The sequence below is a fragment of the Natator depressus genome, chromosome 3 (assembly GCF_965152275.1).
Source record: "Natator depressus isolate rNatDep1 chromosome 3, rNatDep2.hap1, whole genome shotgun sequence".
Lineage (NCBI taxonomy): Eukaryota > Metazoa > Chordata > Testudines > Cheloniidae > Natator > Natator depressus.
In genome coordinates, this window is record NC_134236.1 from 16,190,791 (window position 1) to 16,208,652 (window position 17,862).

At 42.7% G+C, this 17,862-nt stretch overlaps 1 protein-coding gene across 1 annotated transcript in view; it reads left to right on the forward strand.

The window, feature by feature from the left end:
* The window catches only part of CDC5L (cell division cycle 5 like), a 46,006-nt gene extending 30,472 nt beyond the window's left edge, over window positions 1-15,534 (forward strand). Inside the window, exons 15-16 of the mRNA XM_074947464.1 lie at window positions 10,359-10,571; window positions 15,040-15,534. Coding sequence (XP_074803565.1) covers window positions 10,359-10,571; window positions 15,040-15,144 — 318 coding nt within the window. The 3' untranslated portion in view covers window positions 15,145-15,534. The remainder of the gene's footprint in view (window positions 1-10,358; window positions 10,572-15,039) is intronic.
* Window positions 15,535-17,862: the final 2,328 nt, after the last annotated feature.

The following is a 17,862-nucleotide window of genomic DNA, read 5'->3' on the forward strand; positions in this document are numbered from 1 at the left end:
GTCACTTAACTTCTCCATGCCTCAGTTTTTCAGTCTTTAAAATGGGCATAACACCTACCTTGCAGCGGTATTGTGCAACTCCATGTTTGCAAAGTATTCGCAGAGCTCTGGCTGGAAGTTGCTACAGAATGGCCAAGTTTTATTACTCCTGTTTATAATATATTCAGTGTAACATCCTTTCCATTCAGAATGTGAACGTGTGAAACCTGGAGCACTGAGTAGTTATGGAACTCTGCTTCCTTTTGTGCTACAAGCAAGGACATTGGTAAATTGGAGAGGGTTGAGAGAAGAACCACAGGAATGATTAAAGGATTGGAAAATGTGCCTTCTCAAGGAGCACAAACTAGTTAGCTTAGCAAAGAGAAGGTTAAGGAGTGACTTGATCAGTCTGTAAGTACCTACATGGGAAACTCTTTAATGGGCCCTTTAATCTAGCAGACAAAGGTATAACATGAGCCAATGGCTCGACGTTGAAGCTAAACAAATTCAGACTGGAAATAAGGTGTATATTTTAACAGAGAGGATAACTAACCATTGGAACAATGTTCCAAGGGTTGTGGTGGATTGTTCATCATTAGCAATTTTAAAATCAAGATTGGATGTTTTTCTAAAAGATCTGTTCTAGTTCACACCGGAATTATTTCAGGGAAGTTCTATGGTCTGTGTTATGCAGGAGGTCAGATACATGATCACAGTGGTCCCTTCTGGCCCTAGAATCTATCTGAGCTTTCCCAGGGGTCTAGAATAAAATCAGTTGCCCTCCGTGTTCAGATGAAGTCACAGATTTGAGACTTGGTTTTGTTTTTGCCATTCCCTGTAGTTTCTGCCTTGCAATCACAAGGTCTCCACTCCACAAGCATGTTCTGGGTTAGGATGTCTGTTAAAGAACTGATCAACACTGGACCATGGAGTCTGCCTATTAGGGAGAAATTTGGTTTTATTCGGAAGTGAGCAGTTCTCTAGGACACTGGTGCTAGACAAATGAGTTTGTTGGAAACTGGCTAAGAATATTGCCCCTTGAGGGAGAAAGACTTACAATAGCACCTGCAAAGTGCTTTTACACATTCCATGCACTACATGAACTTTAATTAATCCTCAGCACCTTTGTGAGGAAGATACTACCTTATATATTATGAAGGGGCAAATGAGTTCACAGAGAGGTGGTCTTGCAGGGATCACACAGTGGATCACTGGCAGAGCAAGGAATGTAGATGTCCTGAATTTCCATCTCCTAATTAGTCCACTAAACCATAGCCATGCTGCCTTTCACGCATTTAAAGGTTAATATTTTGAGAGGCTATAATGTGTGAATGGTTTGAGAATTGCTCTATATTGCACCAGACTTTTACCCAGTTGGTGGACTCATTTGTGTCAGTGCTCAGCAGGGGCATTGCTCATGAATCCTTTATGATATGCCAAGAATCCAGATAGAACTGGAAGTTGGCAGTCAAAAAAATATATAAAATGTGAGGTAAAATGGCTAGCAGTTACAGGTTGCTTAATCAGCTACTATTAGTGAGGTGGGGACTCTTTGCTCAAACCATTGCAGCTGGTATGGTTTTGATAAACAGAACTTACACATTTGAAAAGGTGATTCGTAGTAGGAATCTGTGATTAGGAATTCCGATAACCCTTCTTAGCACTGACATAGCTCTCTATCATCAAAGGATTTCACAAACACTAGCCATTAAACATTAGCTTATTTTCTGGTCTGTCAAGAATCAGAATGATCAATGGTTTGAGGCCACCTATTTGCCTCAATCCTTCAGATGCAAGAAGTGGTTTTTTACCCACGAAAGTTTATGCCCAAATAAATCTGTTAGTCTTTAAGGTGCCACCGGACTGCTTGTTGTTTTCATGTTCAGGAAGAATGGTTTGATTCCTGTTCGTTTGGCAGACCAGCGTGCTGTAGCATGTGTACTGTGCTCTGGCAGAGTGGTGAGATTTCTCTTTCCGATCAGAGTAGTGCTGTTCTCTAGAAAAGCGTTGACTGTGAAGGTGAATGCCAAAGCATGGAGTCCCCAGACACCTTTTGTTTGTCGTAAAAGGCTCATAAACCAACGTTGCCTACAGCAGGTCTTTTTTTTTTCTGAGGCCCTCCCTCAATGTGATAGGAAAAACTCCAGGGCCCAGCCAGTGGGTGGCGAACTCAGGGCTCTGGACCAGCGGTGGGAACCCTTGGGCATAGGGGTAGTTTGACTTCTATTTTGGGGGGCGGGGACCAGGGCCAGCGGGGCTATGGCCAGCTCTGCACAGCAGGGTCCAGGCAGGGAGCGCCATCTCCACCGCCGACTCCCCTCAGCAGGCCACCCACCTGTCTGGGGCTGTGTGCTGGTGGTTACTCCCTGAGGGCTCTCCTGGGCCTGGAGCCACCTCGACAGCTCTGACTGACTGCGTGAGCAGTCAAAGGGGGCTGGGAGCTGAGGAGCAGCCACAGCCCTGGGCACCAGCAGCAGATGGGGTGGGGAGCTCGGGGTTTCAGCTCTGCACTGCTCCTGGTTTCAACAGGAGGAGGAGGGGAGCTTGGGGTTTCAGCCCCCCGCCATTCCCAGCAGCAGCGGGGAAGTGGGGAGCTCAGAGTTTCAGCCACATGCTGCTCCTGGCTGCAGTCGGGGAGGGGCAGGGGGAGAGCTCAGGGCTTCAGCCCTGCTCCGCTCCCAGCTTCAGCCCAGTGAGGGGGCGCCGGGACTTGGGGAACCAGGTTTCAGCGGTGGGGCTCCATGGACCCCCTGGAAGGGCTTGCAGACCTCCAGGAGGCCACAGACCCCTGATTGAGAACTGCTGGCCTATAGTATGGTATTGAGCTGTGGGGAGAATGAGAGAATTTAAATACTAAAGAGGGGAAAGATTTCAAGAAAGTTTAAAAAAGAGAGAGAGTATCCAAGGCAACACCTCTTTATTAAAATCACACTTCTCTAGGTTTATCTTTATTGGGATCAACCATTATGATGGGTCGGGTTATTCAGTGTACTGCAATTATAGCAGGTAATTTCCAAATAGGGATGTTAAAAGGAGATGTGAGCTAAATGAATCTAGTGTTTATAAAGATTGCTAATTAACTTAGATCTGGCTCCTACAAATTTTTTCTGTTTATAAAATAAATCCATTATTTAGCCAATTGGGTCGCCATTTTCAGAGAAAGTTATGAGCTTGTGTGTTGGTAACAGCCAGGGGACCATATTGTTAAGGGTGTAACATTATATAAATCTTGTATTGGCTTTATTTTAAAAAAAATCCTATCAAAATGTATTATGAAACTTGAAGGAGGCTCATAAGGATCCCCACCTCCAGCAACATATTTCACTCATAGACTGCTGTTGAATTATTAGTTGTGATCTTGGCCAAACTGTTCAGGAGACAGACTGCTACAAGTGTTAATAAACAGTAGTGGCATGTAATCTGTATAATAAAGTGAAAAATAGTGGTTCACCCTTAGGCTTTCTGATTGTTGGATTAAATAGGAGCATAAAATGTTAGCTGGCCTTTTCTCATTTGAGTTATGCACATCTGGTCTGTTTTCAGTTCTGGGATATAATTATATACAGTAATACCTCACTTGATTGGATTTTTATTGAGTAATTTTTCTATGAAAAATCAAGATGCCTGAGTAAATCAGGTTTAAATCTCACTTTACATAATTTTTGAGAGATGTCAAACTCAATGCCTTTATTGAATACAGTACAGGTGAGTCGCATCATACACGCATTTAACTTACACAAATTCAACTATATGCGCTCGGCAAAAAAAAAGAAAAATAACAAGATACCTGTAAATAGTGCGGGCGATTCTGCCCACCGTTCCACTCAATGAGCATATGCCCCAGAGTGAGCATGAGATGGGAGATGTGAATCTGCTGTTCCCTCAGTTGGTCTCAGTTCCCACGTGCCTCTCATAGTGAGCATCTCCCTGCGCTGAGTGTGATTCTAGTGTTTAAAGATACTGTACGTATTTTTCATAAAACATGGCCCCTAAACGCAAGCTAACTACTTCATCTGGTGCTCAACCGAAGAAACAGCGATCTGTTCCAATGCTGGAGGAAAAACTGGCTGTGTTGGACTTATTGAGAGACGGTATGTCGGTCTCCAACATGGTGCGTAAATATGGCTGCAATGAATCTAGCATCCGTGCCATCAAGATTCGAGAGAGGGAAATTCGTCAAGCTGTGGCATCAAGTGCTCCAATAACTGCTAAGGTGACGAGCCAGATGTGTGATAAGACTTTAGTGAAGACTGAAAAGGCATTAAACTTATGGCTGGAAGACATGAACTGTAAACGTGTGCCTATCGATGGCAACACGTTGCGAGACAAGGCTCTTAGCCTCTATGCGCTGTTCAAGCCTCTCGCCGAAGAGGGACAGCCTTCTGATGAGAAGGAATTCAAAGCCAGCCAAGGTTGGCTTAACAGTTTTAGGAACCGCTTCAACCTCAAAAATGTGCAGACGACTGGTGAAGCTGCATCTGCCAGTGAAGAGGCAGCAAAAGCCTACCCCGAACAATTAAAGAAAATCAATTTAATTGATTATTTAAAACCATTATTGTTTTATTACAGTAGACCTTAGAGCAGTGGTGGGCAACCTGCGGCACGTGGCCTGCACGCAGCCTGTCAGGGTAATCTGCTGGCGAGGCAGTTTGTTTACATCGACTGTCTACAGGCACGGCTGCCCGCAGCTCCTAGTGGCCGCGGTTCGCTGTTCCCATCCAGTGGGAGCTGCGGGAGGTGGTGGCCAGCCTGCACCGCTTCCCGCAGCTCCCATTGGCCAGGAATGGCGAACTGTGGCTACTGGGAGCTGCGGGTGGCAGTGCCTGCGGACGGTCAATGTAAACAAATTGTCTCACACCCCACCAGTGGATTACCCTGACGGGCCGCAGGTTGCCCACCACTGCCCTAGAGTCTTCGGTTGAGATTAGGGCCCCATTATGCTAGCAAGGTAGTGAGAGATGGGCCCTACCCAAGAGCTTGCAATCTGAATAGGCAAAACAGACAAAAAGATGCTTGAAGGAAAGATGATGAGGAACTGAGGCCTGGAGCTATTGGCGAGTTGCCTAAGGTCACACACGGAGTGTATGGAGGAGGTGAGAAATGAATCCAGAACTCCTCAGTCCCAGTCCTGTACCTTAACCACAAGACTATCCTTCCCCTCATCCTTGCGCAGCGTACGTCCAGTCAAGAAATCCTTGGACTCTGCTTTGTTTTGTTAAAGTGGGAATTGGCACAGAAACCTAAGGTTGCATAACCCCCCTCTTTCCCAATCACTTCATGACGTTTTCATATATTGGACTGAAACTTTCCATACTTGGCCTTTGCTCAAAACTGATTTATTGCAGAAAAAAATGGCACAGTCATTTGTGAATACGAGGAATGTGGGGAAAAAAAACACTTTATTTTAAAAAAATAAATTCTTGTGACCTTTTGTTTGGTCTACAGCCGAAACAACTGACTGCTGACGCTGGCATGGAAAGAGCTCCCAGCAGCGGAGGACCCTGAGATGCTGGAGGTCTTGGTCCACGTGGGTCCATTTGAAATATCGGTGTAATTTAACTCATGTTCCAGTGTCATGTGGTACAGGGTTATAGGTGCTTCATACTGGTAGAGCTTTGTGGTGACACCCTGATTCTCCAGAGTTATCAAGCAAGTTGTGTCCGTCACTGACCATTTTTAAATCAAGATTGAATGTTTTTCTAAAAGATACGCTCTAGGAGTTATTTTGGGGAAGTTCTATGGCTTGTGATATACGGGAGGTTAGACTAGATGATCACAATGGTCCCTTCTGGCCTTGGAATCTGTTAATCTAGGAATATATGATTGCAGCCCTGTCTGGAGCACATAGCAATTTTCCCTCCTCCTACTTTTACATGAAATCTCCATTTCCCTAACACATACTAATTCTAGATACCCTCCCATTCCCTACCTTCGTCACACAGAACTGACCCCTGGACTCTCCTTCCCTGAACCATGCGCCAGGAGTTTGGGGTAGAGGGAAAGGTTGAATATTGATATTTAGTGATCGCAGCTGAAGGCCTCCCTGATAACTGCTTTTGTAGGTGGCTCCAGGTTTGCTATCAAAGGATCCACTGCACATCTGTAGAGAGAAATATAGTACACAGGGGCTGGAAAGGGAAGGTTCCTGTGTCTTTTTAAGATATACAAAGGTTTTGCCCTCATCCAATGATATTGCATCACTTTGCCCATGTCTGTGCACATTGTTCTGTTCCAGGATAGTGGGTGCATCAGGCAGCATGACCAAAATTGGCCCAGAAGCAGTAGGAAATAAGTAACTAAACAGAGAAATCCTTCAAGTGTTTTTAATTTTCCTGTTATTTTCACAAGGAAAACAGTTGTCAGACTTTACTGAAATCCATTTATCAGTTTTAAGGAAAAAATGCATTTAAACACACCTCTCTTCAACAGCTTTGAATTTGAGCCAGGTATCTGAGCCTTAACACATTTTATGAAGCTTGAACTAAAATTATACGCAGTTCTTGGCATTAATGCAGCAGTCAGCAATTTTTGATACATAGAATTTGTTACAAAATGTTGAGACACACACACACACCCCCTCGTCCCTGACCCATCCACAAGGTCCTTAAGTCTTCTAGTTTGGGTGGAAGAGGGAAAGGTGAGGAATGTTCCAGTTTCTTGGTTACAGGCTAGGAAGGAAGGAATATATATTGTTTCTGTTTTTAAATATTTAGGAGGCACCAGATATTACAGTGGGGGGAAGGGGGAGGAGTGTCTATGATTACCTAGATAAGCAGGAAGCAGTGCAGAAAAGCATGCGATAAATGGCAGCTTGAGAATCTATATGTAGTGAGAATGAGAATCTGTATCCAGAAGGAAGTGGAGACTATGAGTTCAATTCTGACCTTCTGAAGATCTCAAAGTATTGGATTATGGGTGACTGAGATCTAACTTGTATTTTCAGTAAGAATCTCACTTGAATCCCTTTTTTACTTTGTACCCTGGGCCCTTTGTCAACTTCAGCCTTTATCAAGTGTTAGAATTAGGAGGATTTGTTTGTGCGGGGCCAGCTATGGCTGTCATTGCTGAGACTGTGGTCTTCAGCATTTTAGTGGGAAGTTATATAAAGCACAGATTATACACTTGGTCCTGCTATACAATCCTCCTCTCTTATAGTGAAGTCATTTCCAGCCTCTTCCTGTGAGCAACTTCATAGTAAGTGGAGGTTTGCTTTTGTGCACTGCAATACAATGAAACAATGTGGTACTCTCTTCTCCTTTGCTATAACTAGAGTTTCATTATATCAGAGTTCTCTGCCTACCTATGCATCTATCCATTCTGTGGCATCCAAGCATAAATTATTGCAGACTTGTTTTTCAGTAGTAGTAATCAGAAAAATGATCCATTTATTATGTCGCTGTATTTGTTGATGAAGTAATAATAATATATTTAACCATCTGCACATTTAAAGTTTACATAGTTTTTTAGTCATAAAGTAACCTCAGGAAGATTAGGGACTCATTTCTTTATTTATGTGATTTTTTTTTTCCTTTAGATCTTTACAAATGTTGAGAAAGGAGCACCTCTTCATATACTCTTGATCAGAGGTTTTCAAACCAGGGGGTGTGCCCCCTGGGGTGGGTGGGCAAGTGTTGATGCCAGGCAGCTTGGGGAGGGAGCTCCCGCTACCCCCTGACTCACCTCAGTGGGTCACCCAACCTGTGGGTTAGTGTCAGCATCTGCAGTGGCTGTGCTGATTTCTGCTCCCAGCAGCCTCCGTGCCCAGCACAGGCTCCACCCCCAGAGACCATGGTACGTGAGGAGGGGCAGGTATTGTGTCTATTTTTGTCCGGATTGGGGGAGGAGAGTGCAACTAAAAATTGTAACTCAAAGTGGGGGCTCAGCTGAAAAAGTTTGAAAACTGCTGCTCTTGATACCCTGAACATACATGGGAAAGAGCCACAGTCCAGTTCAGTCTAAACCCTACCAGCAAGCCAGGCAGCTCAGAAGTGTAAATCTCTCTCCCTTGTCCCATTAACAGTTTCCCACCCTTACAATCCCCTTGTTTTTCTGTATTTTGCCTATTAAAATACTGGTATGTTAAAGGCTCTAATTCGCACGTTTAGTTCTAGAGTAAAACTCGTTAATAAGTTGAGTTCTACAGGAGTTGGCATTAATATCTGCTTTGTCCTAACGTGGATCATGTGACTATAATGGTTGTGATTGATTGGTGTGGATGTAGGTGTCTATTTGAGTATATTTGAGACACTACGGAACGCTTAGAAAAATGGTCCTTGCCCAGTGTGCTTACAGTCTTCATACACAATAAACTGCATCATGCACTGGGAGAACAGAGGGTAGACTTAGCGCAAAGCAATGCAGTGTTCTGCATTTTTGTTAATCAGGGTTAATCGTGACTTTGTGATATTTACCAACACAGCACTTGATTTCTAAAAGAAAATAGACCACACTAACTACTGCTGCTTGAATTGGGAACTTGTAATTTAGCATTTACAGATCGCGTTGCCAGCTTAAAAGAATCATTTATTCCCATCTCCTGCACTGTTTGATGCACCGTTAGTACTGGGAAGCCAAATTTTGAGAAGATGGACTTTTACCCTTTATTACATTTAGAATTGTTTGCACAACGCTTTCTGCAAAAAGACGTATTCCATGAAAATAGCCTAAAACAAGTAAATCCATATGTCCGTAAATGGAGATGTGAAATGCTACACCTCTCCCAGACTCTGTTCAGTGATATTTCATAGTGCTAATAGATTGCTGATTCAACACAGAGCATTTCTTTGATACTATCAGTTGGAGCTGGGCTCGGAGTGTAAGCATTAACAAACCTTCAAAACTTTGACAGTCCAATTAATATTGCCCAGATAAGCAAGGTGCCTCTCTCTCTCTCAGCACTATCTGTGGCTGGCAGACATATATCTCACAATACGTGACAGGTTATGATCCCTTTCATTTCCAATGGTAAAAGTTGTCATTACTGTGCTTGCTCCTCTGCATATATAATGTCCTAGGTGGCAGGTGTTTGGATTTCATCTTTTTCATTAGCATTTGTCATTTGAAAACCCTAATTCTGAACTGTGGCTACCGTCCGAATAGCTTAGAGGCCTGGACAGGACTCTCTTGGGGCAAGGTGTTACCATGGAGCAATGTAAAGTGCTCACTGCAAGACCCCAGGAATAAGAATCCAATTCTGGTAACTAGCAGGCCTCTACCATGGTGCAGATTTGTTTCTCTCATTTTAGTCCATCATTGAGCCACAACTGGAGCGGGGGGTGTGGTTGTGCATGCTGTTAGAATATAAAATTTCATTAGAATAGCTTTAAAGTCCAGTTTGGGCAGGGGATTGGGCAGGATATCTTTCCACTAAACAAAGAGGAAATGAAAGCGTAGGGAAAATGGGTATAAACAGTCTCTTCTCTTCTGCTTTCATATATTTAGGGGGGGGTTACAATATTTTTAACTCTTTCTCCCCATTTACACTTCTCATGATCCAGAGCCCCGCTGTTGGCACTCACCAAAATGATGCTTCAAAGAGAGATCGCCACTTCTTTCTGATGTACCAGTCGCCCCGTGTGTTGGTACCACCCTTTTACTATTCCCCTGCCCTATTAGCTGCATGTGGCCCTCGATTGCGAATTAGGAGATTTGAGTTCTGTTCCTGCTCTGCCACTGACCTGCTGGGTGATCTTGGACAAATCATTTTCTCTCTCTTTTCTTATCTGTAAATAGGGGAGAATGTTACTTTCCCACTTTTCTACACTGCTTTGAGATCCACAGATGAAAAGCACCACAGCAGGGTGGTGGTGTTCTTGCAGGGGCAACTGTGGTTTTTTAACTGTGCTTTTATTACAGAAATATGAACTGGGAGTTGCTCTAAGGCTCTTCATTCAGTTTTTTTAATGCAAAAGAGCAAGTTAAATGGGGCATAGTGGGGGTAGGGAGGTAAGGGGAGCCAGATTGAAGGTTTTGGCTGCCTTTGCAGGTAAAGTATGTAATATTTTAAAAGAGGAAAATATTAATCTCCTTTATTTTATTTTCTATAGCAGGGGTAGGGATTTCTCTCCCATCTATTCCCTTGGGAGTTGGTATGTAGCCATGATACGCTTGTATAGTGGCCTTGCTGCCCACTCAGCACAATGCTTTTAATAATCTTTGTCTAAAGCTGTACTCTGATAGACTGTAATGATGCTTCTGTTTTCGAGGGGTCGTTACAGTAGGAAAATCTGCTCCTTGCTTTGAGGTTTTAGTACAATAATGTCTCGTCTGTCTTGGGTTGTTGCACTATAGAAGGTACTTATCCTACAGTGCACTTCAGAAATAAAAAGATTTAGCATTGTTCTGCATGAATAATACACATATTGGTTTCTTCTCTACAGATAAACAGAGGTCACATGACAACAGAAGCTAAGAGGGCTGCGAAGATGGAAAAGAAGATGAAGATTTTGCTTGGTGGTTACCAGTCTCGGGCAATGGGACTCATGAAACAGTTAAATGATTTGTGGGACCAGATTGAACAGGCTTACCTGGAGTTACGTACTTTTGAGGAGTTAAAGAAACATGAAGACGCTGCTATTCCCAGGAGACTGGAGGTAGGATTCCTAAACACCACTTCAGTGGATCGTCTAGGAGCACAGAAACAGAGAAGTGTTTGTTTAACAGTGTTAAATTTGCATGGGCTGTTGCTGCTCGTTGGCTACATTAATTTTTTAATAATGCATTTTTTTAAATTCATGTCAAGTTCTTTTCTTCTGTGTAACTATCCAGGTTCTTACACTGTTTCCCATCACTGTAGTATCTGAGATCCTGAGCCATGTTAAAGCTGAGGCTGATCTTTTTATTGTTGCTTCTTCCTACCCTTGTTTCTTTTATTGTGTTTTGGTTTTTTAATCTCATACAACACAAACTGTTTGATTTAGCAGAAGTCATGTTACCTAGTTATTTTCAGTTGACTCTTCTAATATATTGAGATAGATCCATTGCTGAAGTCAATGGGATCTATGACCGTTTACGCCAGCTGTAGATAGGCCTGTTATCTCTTTATATGTTAGTCTTAACAAAGAGTAATAAGGCTATGGTCATGTTTAAATAAGAAAAAGTGGTAGAGGAACCATATCAGGATGAGCATATTACTGTGTAGTATAACATCCTAGGAAATTAGGTTCCTGCTTTCCTCACCTATTTCTACACAGTGAAAAAGGTCCAGTTTGGATAAGGTTGTTTTCACATGAAAAGGCATGCTTACTACAAGCAGCATAACTTTAGCAGTTTGAAGAGAGAGGATATTTTTATAAGAGGTTGAAGACACTTGACCTTCACATTTGTGTGCCATTTAAAAGCACCAAGGTCATGTAGCTGTCTGGAATGTAGATACTCATTTACAGAGGCCAATTAATGTATGATAACTCTGTATTGGGATTTTTTTCAACGTTGACATCCAGCGTCACTGGTCTGTTTCAAAAACTAAACTATTGAATGACTTAAATTGATAGTTTTCAGAGTAACAGCCGTGTTAGTCTGTATTCGTAAAAAGAAAAGGAGTACTTGTGGCACCTTAGAGACTAACCAGTTTATTTGAGCATGAGCTTTCGTGAGCTACAGCTCACTTCATCGGATGCATAGCATATCGTGGAAACTGCAGAAGACATTATATACACACAGAGACCATGAAACAAAACTTCCTCCCACCCCACTGTCCTGCTAACAGCTTATCTAAAGTGATCATCAAGTGATCATCAAGGAAGGCCATTTCCAGCACAAATCAAGGTTTTCTCACTCTTCCCCCCCCACACACACACACACAGACACACATATAAACTCACTCTCCTGCTGGTAATAGCCCATCCCTCTTTGAAACCTCTCTTTATAATGCGCATGATAATCAAGGTGGGTCATTTCCAGCACTAATCCAGGTTTTCTCACCACCCCCCCCCCCACACACACACCCCCCTCCAAAAACCGAGTGAGTTTGTGTGTGTGGTTTTTGGAGGGGGGGGGGTGGGGGGGGGGTGAGAAAACCTGGATTAGTGCTGGAAATGACCCACCTTGATTATCATGCGCATTATAAAGAGAGGTTTCAAAGAGGGATGGGCTATTACCAGCAGGAGAGTGAGTTTATATGTGTGTCTGTGTGTGTGGGGGGGGGGGGAAGAGTGAGAAAACCTTGATTTGTGCTGGAAATGGCCTTCCTTGATGATCACTTTAGATAAGCTGTTAGCAGCAGGACAGTGGGGTGGGAGGAAGTTTTGTTTCATGGTCTCTGTGTGTATATAATGTCTTCTGCAGTTTCCACGATATGCTATGCATCCGATGAAGTGAGCTGTAGCTCACGAAAGCTCATGCTCAAATAAACTGGTTAGTCTCTAAGGTGCCACAAGTACTCCTTTTCTTTTTTCTTTTTAAATTGATAGTGTATCTAATGCATTGTTTTCAAATTAATATCTGATTTCTTACGCATATAACTGGAAAAATGGGAAATAGGGATAAGAAGATATGGGCTTCATATAGGATCTGAGCTGGTCAAGGTGACTACAGAACAGCAGCTGTATTCTCTTCTCCCTCTTGTATTTTAAAAAAAAAAAATTACAGTTAGGTTTAATTCCAAGTGCTTATGGTAGGAGAAGATATATGAAGCGGGAAGAAGCCACTTTCATTTTCAGGTACCAAGCTGTGTGTGCAGTGTTGGCAATTAGAAAGACCTTCTTTTTATTTTACAACAAAGCAAACTATCTGGAAGTCATTCGGGGGAAGGAAATGTGGAACATCACCCATACATCACCCTTCTGTGCAGTTACTTTTCTACAGCATGCTTTAAAAACCTGGTGCTGATTGTTCACTAATTGTCCCTGTTTTGTTAAGTATCATCAGCAGTCTCACTTAAGGCAATTTACGAGAACTGGATGTATTTACATGCCTACGTAGGGAATTTCATGTAAGAAACTGCCAACTCCCTGCACTTTTTCCCATATTATTTTATCCAAAATCTTTGGAGTACACTGCCTTGCCGTCCTAAATGCATCACCGTTTTATTGAACAGTGTATGCCCTGTGGTTCAAAAGTATCATTATTTTTTAGTATATTATTAGTATATTTAAGTATATTATTTTTCTGCTGCTGTTAAATGGCCAGATTTTGATTTCTAAGAGAGATATTGTTACATATATTAGTAGGTCAGGTGACTAGTGCTCTGTGTGCCCCTCCTTGAATGAATCTGCTCTGAACCCAAAGCTGGTCATAGTCATTCAGTTGTGAACACTCTAGTGCAGGGGTTCTCACAACAAAATTTTTGGTGGCCTCGGAGTCCAGCCACCAACTCTTGCTGGTGGCTCCTCTGACAAACCCATCTCTCTGTCCCTGCCTCCCAAGGCCCTTCATCGAGAGCCCTCCCCAGGGAAGGTGGGTCAGGGACTCACTGGCCACCTACGGAGTCCCAGGCTACACGTGCCCTGGCCAGCGAACACTGCAGCCACCTCCACTGACAAGATCCGCCTCCGGTGCCAAGCATATTGGCCCCACTCGTCTCCAAGGAGGCTACACCATGCAGGGCACTGATCCCTGCTGGCGGTGCCAGTGTAAACACCAAGGCAGCACATCTCACTGCCCTTGGTAACAGTTATTCAGGAGCAACAGCTGGGCACTGCAGGGAGGGGCTGCCGCTTTGCTCCCCACTCCCAGTCCCTGCCCCTGCTTTAGAAGCTGTCATGGCTGCAAAAAAATCCGCTAGTGGCCACATTTTAGAAACGCTGCTCTAGGCAGTAGCTTGTGCTAGAGTTTGCAGCAGCTCCGCTCTCATTGTGGACTGCAGTGTACACAACCAAAGGGGAGATGGCAGCCATGAGACATTACAGCCAGGATCTTAATCAGGTAAACCAATGTCATATGCCAATAGGGTGGGAGCCACTGGTATTAAATTATCATTTGAGTTGGAAACTGTAATTAATAGTGCACACAGGAAAATTGTGAAGAGTTTTTGTTAATCAGAATAAGAATGGCTGGTCTTTAAAATTGTGTCATTAGGTTAATACAAGAGCTAGTAAGTCAGGAATCTGCTATTTTGTCAAAGCCAAAATGGTTTTGTGGAGACATATCAGTTTTGATGACGCTTTAGAGAGAGACGGGCAATCTCTATAGCTTAGTGGTTCTGGCACGGTCTGGGATGCGGAAGACCCTGCTGTGCCTGATTCAGAGCTGTTTTTCACCCCAGGGCTGGTCTACACTGAAAATTTACATCAGTGTTGCTACGTCTCTCAGGTGTGTGAAAAAATCCACGCCCTTGAGGGATGTAGCTATGCTGATCTAACTCCCAGTATAGACCCTACCCCTACCCCTAGGTCAATAGAAGAATTCTTCTCTCCACCTATCTACTGCCTCTTGGGGAGGTGGATTAATTACAGCGATGGGAGAAGCCCTCCCGTCACGAGTGAGTGCCTCCACTGAAGGGCTAGAGCGGCGTAGCATTTTAAGTGTACACAAAGCCTGATCACTCTGAACTTGCTCCAGTGCGGAGTGAAAGCAAACTTTGTAACCTTGAAAGTTGCCACAAAATAAAATTGTTGTCATCCTCCGGTCAGCTCTAGTTATAACTGGCAAAGGCAATAAAATGAAATCCTTTTTCATACAATGTAACTGAACTGAGGAACTCCTTTGGCACAGGATGTCATTGAGGCCAAAAACTTGGCAAGAGTTAAAAAGCTAAATAGAACTAATACAAACAGATTTTGGAAGAGACATTAAATCTAAGACATGGGATTTTAAAGTAATTTAACCAGGGATTAGGAGGAGACCTAATGTGGGGAGCACATCTTCCCATACCTGCGTAAGGCTACTTGCACTTCCGCTGCAGCAGCTGGGACTGGCCACTCTGAGACAGGACACTGGACTAGATGGACCACAGCTCTGATCCAGGATAGCAATTCCTGTGTTTCTAAACCAATCAAATAGCATTTCTATCTCAGACAACACTCTTTGGTCTCAAGGAAAAATACAGCCCATGCTAACTCAGTGTGATATAGTGTAAATTGTGGAGAACTAACCAGTTGTTACATTTTGTTTTCCTATTAGTGTCTAAAAGAAGACGTGCAGCGGCAGCAAGAGCGAGAGAAGGAGCTCCAGCAGAGATTTGCAGACTTTATGCTGGATAAGGAGACTTTTCAATCAAAATATTGAAGCACAAAATTACTTGGTTGTTCGATGTCACATTTTTCAAATGCACGGATACTTCTCCTGCATCTTGCCATCCATGTGTCAGAAATCAAGCGTAGGTAAATTTGCAACTCTTTGCATCTTGTGTTTTTTTTGTAAATGGACTGTCATTGTACCAAATGTTCTAGGTGTGAACGGCGTGGTTCAATATTGGAGATTTGGATTTAAACGTCCAGGACTTTGATATTAAAAGAAGAAATCACACTGGGATTTTTTTAGCCATGTTGTTGTTTGCTAGGGTTATTGCTGATTCATGCTCCTAGTGTCTTAACCGTTCTTAAGATCTACCAAACATATACCTGCAGTATATGTGCTTGTGAATAATGTCTCTTAAATAAACCTGGCATGCAAAGAAATATATGAAAATAAATGTTTGTCTCTCACTTGGAATGGAATCTTGAGAAAAAGAAAAGAAAAGGAAATATCTGTTTCATGCTAATGAGAGAGCCTTTCTTTTACTTTACTGTCAAACAGTTAAGAGCTACGTTATTGGTAAGGGCATATGTGTAGTATAAGTAGGGGACATATACATAGGATTGGAAGGGACCTCCTGGGTTATCCAGTCCAGTTCCCTGCTATTGCAGGCAAGCCAGCTAAAACTAAAGACTCCCAATTATTTTATGCATCTGTCACTCAATGCTCTTTTTTAACATCTGGATATCCAGTGATCATATGGATACATAAAAGGATTGAAGAAATAAGGTTAGCTTTACCTTTCCCACTGAGGAATAGGGTGTTTTTTTTCAAAAGCACTCAGCATTAGCCTAGCTGCTCCCATCAACACCAATGGGAATTTTACCTCTGAATTCAGGGGGAACGGAATTAGGCCAGCTCTGAGCACTTCTGAAATTCCTACTGTAATAGTATCTCTCCTCTTGGTTTAGCTGACAATTAATTTATTGGATGAGATCCTAACCCACATTTTGGCCCCATAAACTGGGTGAAAGGGCCGGAGTAGCATAAAGGGGTACTAAAAGCACTCGATCCAGCTAGGGAAGAACCTGAGGAAGGCAGCCACAGGCTGCTTTGTAAGGCCCCCTCACAAGCCCAGCTATAGATTGCATGTTGAGGACAGGAGGGTATAGCTGGGCCGTGGTCACAGCACACAGTGCTATGGAGATCCTGGACAGGACTACTGAAACCACCTTAGCCCTCCTCCTCCTGGGCTGCGAGTTTTGTACTGCGCCTCTTAGATGCTCAGCACAGAATCGCACCCTCTGTTTTTGCGCTACTAACCTTCTGACCTTAACACTCTCTCTATAAATCATAAGGGTGGGACTTATGTTCCTAACACACCAAGCAACTTCTCAGAATCCCATCCCAGATCTTTTTCTCTTTGTTGTTCTGGCTAATCTGAGATGATAAAGATTTTGGTTTTACTATTATGTATATGCCCGTGGGTTTTTTAGTGTTACTTTCATATTGTTTTCTAACTTTTTTAACTACATCCCTTGTTCCTTTTCCCTTTTTTTTTCTGCTTCAGGTAATCTCATCAAAAAAAGCTATCCGATTAGACAGAACCTATTTTCCATAAACCCACGTTGATTGTCATTAATTATATTATCCTCCCTTAATTCTTTATTAATCGAATTCCTGTAAAAGGTGCTCCATCTCACCTGAGAGCTGTATCAGAGTGAGAGGCCTGTAATTACTCAGGTCCTCGTCTTTACCCTTTTTAACTATTTGCACAGCATTACCTTTCTTCCAACTTCTGGAACTTCCCTGGTGTTCCAAGACTTATTGAACATCAATATTAACAGTCCAGGGAGCCCCTCAGCCAGCTCTTTTAAAAGTCTTGGATGCAAGTTATCTATACCTGCTGATTTAAAAACAGTTGTTTGCTCTTTTATTCATGTACTCCACAAACAGCTGACTTTTTAAATTTAATTGATAGCACTGAAAAGCCCCATTAGACTGCTGTGTGATCATGCAGGTTCTCTGTGCTAATGTGTATACAGTAGAACTTCAGAATTACAAACACCTCGGGAATAGAGGTTGTTCATAACACTGAAATGTTTGTAACTCTGAACAAAACGTTAGGGTTGTTCTTTCACACGTTTACAACTGAATGTTGACCTAATACAGCTTTGAAACTTTACTATGCAGAAGAAAAATGCTGCTTTTAACCATCTTAATTTAAACGAAACGAGCACAGAAACAGTTTCCGAACCTTGTCAAATCTTTCTTTAAACTTTCCCTTAATTTATTTAGTCATTTACATTTAACATAGTGCTGTACTGTATGTGCTTTTTTGTTTTGTTTTGTCTCTGCTGCTGCCTGTGATTGCCTCCTTCCGTTTCCCGATGAGGTATGTGGTTGACTGGTCAGTTCATAACTCGGAGGTTCTAGTGTAATTTTAAATCCTACATTTACTTGATTACAGCATGCCCATTACATTGCAGCCCTTATGGGAAGAACCTTGGAGGGCAGCATGAAGATCTTAGGTGTGCAGATTTCTGTTTAAAGCATCAGCAGTGGCCATCATTTTCACAGCTGGATTGGGCAATTTGGAAAGGCATCAAGAGTCCGTATCTGACTCCACTGATTATTGATGAGGGGATTAGCAGCCCTTCAAAATCTTTCTTTCTTCAATAACAGATTCATTAGAGTGGGGATCTCATCATAAGTATTAACACAGCTCAAATTATTTTCTTTACTTTTGTGTGTGTGTGTTTTGTTTTT